This window comes from Cynara cardunculus, unplaced genomic scaffold (genome assembly GCF_001531365.2).
Source record: "Cynara cardunculus var. scolymus isolate 2C unplaced genomic scaffold, CcrdV1 Un_Scaffold_2947, whole genome shotgun sequence".
NCBI lineage: Eukaryota > Viridiplantae > Streptophyta > Magnoliopsida > Asterales > Asteraceae > Cynara > Cynara cardunculus.
In genome coordinates this window covers 5428-6549 of record NW_020201290.1, presented here as the reverse complement: position 1 = coordinate 6549, position 1122 = coordinate 5428, and the positions used below count along the sequence as shown (strand labels likewise).

The window sequence follows — 1122 nt, the reverse complement described above, 5'->3', positions numbered from 1 at the left end:
GTGAGCCGAGCTTTGTGGAGAGAGTGAAGTGGGCCAATGGGGTAAATATTTGGACAAAGGGTTTGCATGTGTGTTAGTATGAGAGCGTCTAAGTCTTGGAATGTGTTGAGTATGAGACCTTGAGCTCGAGGAATGGCTCGAGCTTCTTTCAGGATGAGTTGAATAACCGGCGTTGATATGTCGTTGGAGCGACAGAAGCTGGCAAGATCCCGACGCCGGAGAATATTTTCTGTTCCCGGCACACTCTTTACCAATTCGTCTAAATCATCCCCTGAAGTAAAACCGATAGCTACCATTGTTAAAATAGATATAAAAATGTATTCTCACAGTAATCAAATTTTTAAATCATTAATAACAACATACCTTTTATATATTCTCTAGAATACATAAATAATTAAAATCTAAAATCTCTACAATAACTCAATTTCTTTTTCTTAATCAAACAAAATCCTAAATCAAAGATAACGCCGGAGAAAGACATTGACGGAGTTGAGACGGTGGTGGTGGGGGAAGATATATAGGGGCGTTGAAGATTGCAGCCAACAGGAGATGGGTTGTCATGGTGGGGGGTTTTGTCCCTGCAGCTCTCGATCTACAGGGATTTGTTCAATCACCTCGTTAAAGAGAAGGATGGACGAGTTTGTAAAACCGAAGAGGGATGGGCGATTTGACCACTTCGTTGCACATTGAGCTTTGTAAATTGAGGCATACGTTATTTGGCTTAAAGAAAGGGAAATGTGTCATGTCCACCTTTATACAAATGAGGTTTGCTAATGGCACATTGTTAGAATGTAACTAATGGCACGTTGATTTTAGAATAAAAAACATAAAATTACAAAAAACTCTTTCTAGGAAGGATTTAATTACTTAATTTTCCAAGTGTTTACCTTTGAAGGGAACTTCACCAGCTTCGATAAGCGTAGGAAGATTCAAGAAACAACTCCACAAACAGCATGGACTGACGGTTTCGAAGCAAACCACCGGAGTCGAAGTCTCTATACCTACGTCCACCACGAAACTCAAGCAAGCATCAGGTATCATCACCGTCACCGGCCGTTCCGAATACCTACTCAGGCTACCGGAGATCATCATCTCCCGGAAAACCGGTTTACTCACAGCATC

General features: G+C 41.2%; 1 protein-coding gene across 1 annotated transcript in view; it reads right to left on the bottom strand.

The window, feature by feature from the left end:
• Positions 1-1122, bottom strand: part of LOC112503386 (7-deoxyloganetic acid glucosyltransferase-like) — a 6245-nt gene that overhangs the window by 683 nt on the left and 4440 nt on the right. Inside the window, exon 3 of the mRNA XM_025107443.1 lies at positions 7-118. Coding sequence (XP_024963211.1) covers positions 7-118 — 112 coding nt within the window. The remainder of the gene's footprint in view (positions 1-6; positions 119-1122) is intronic.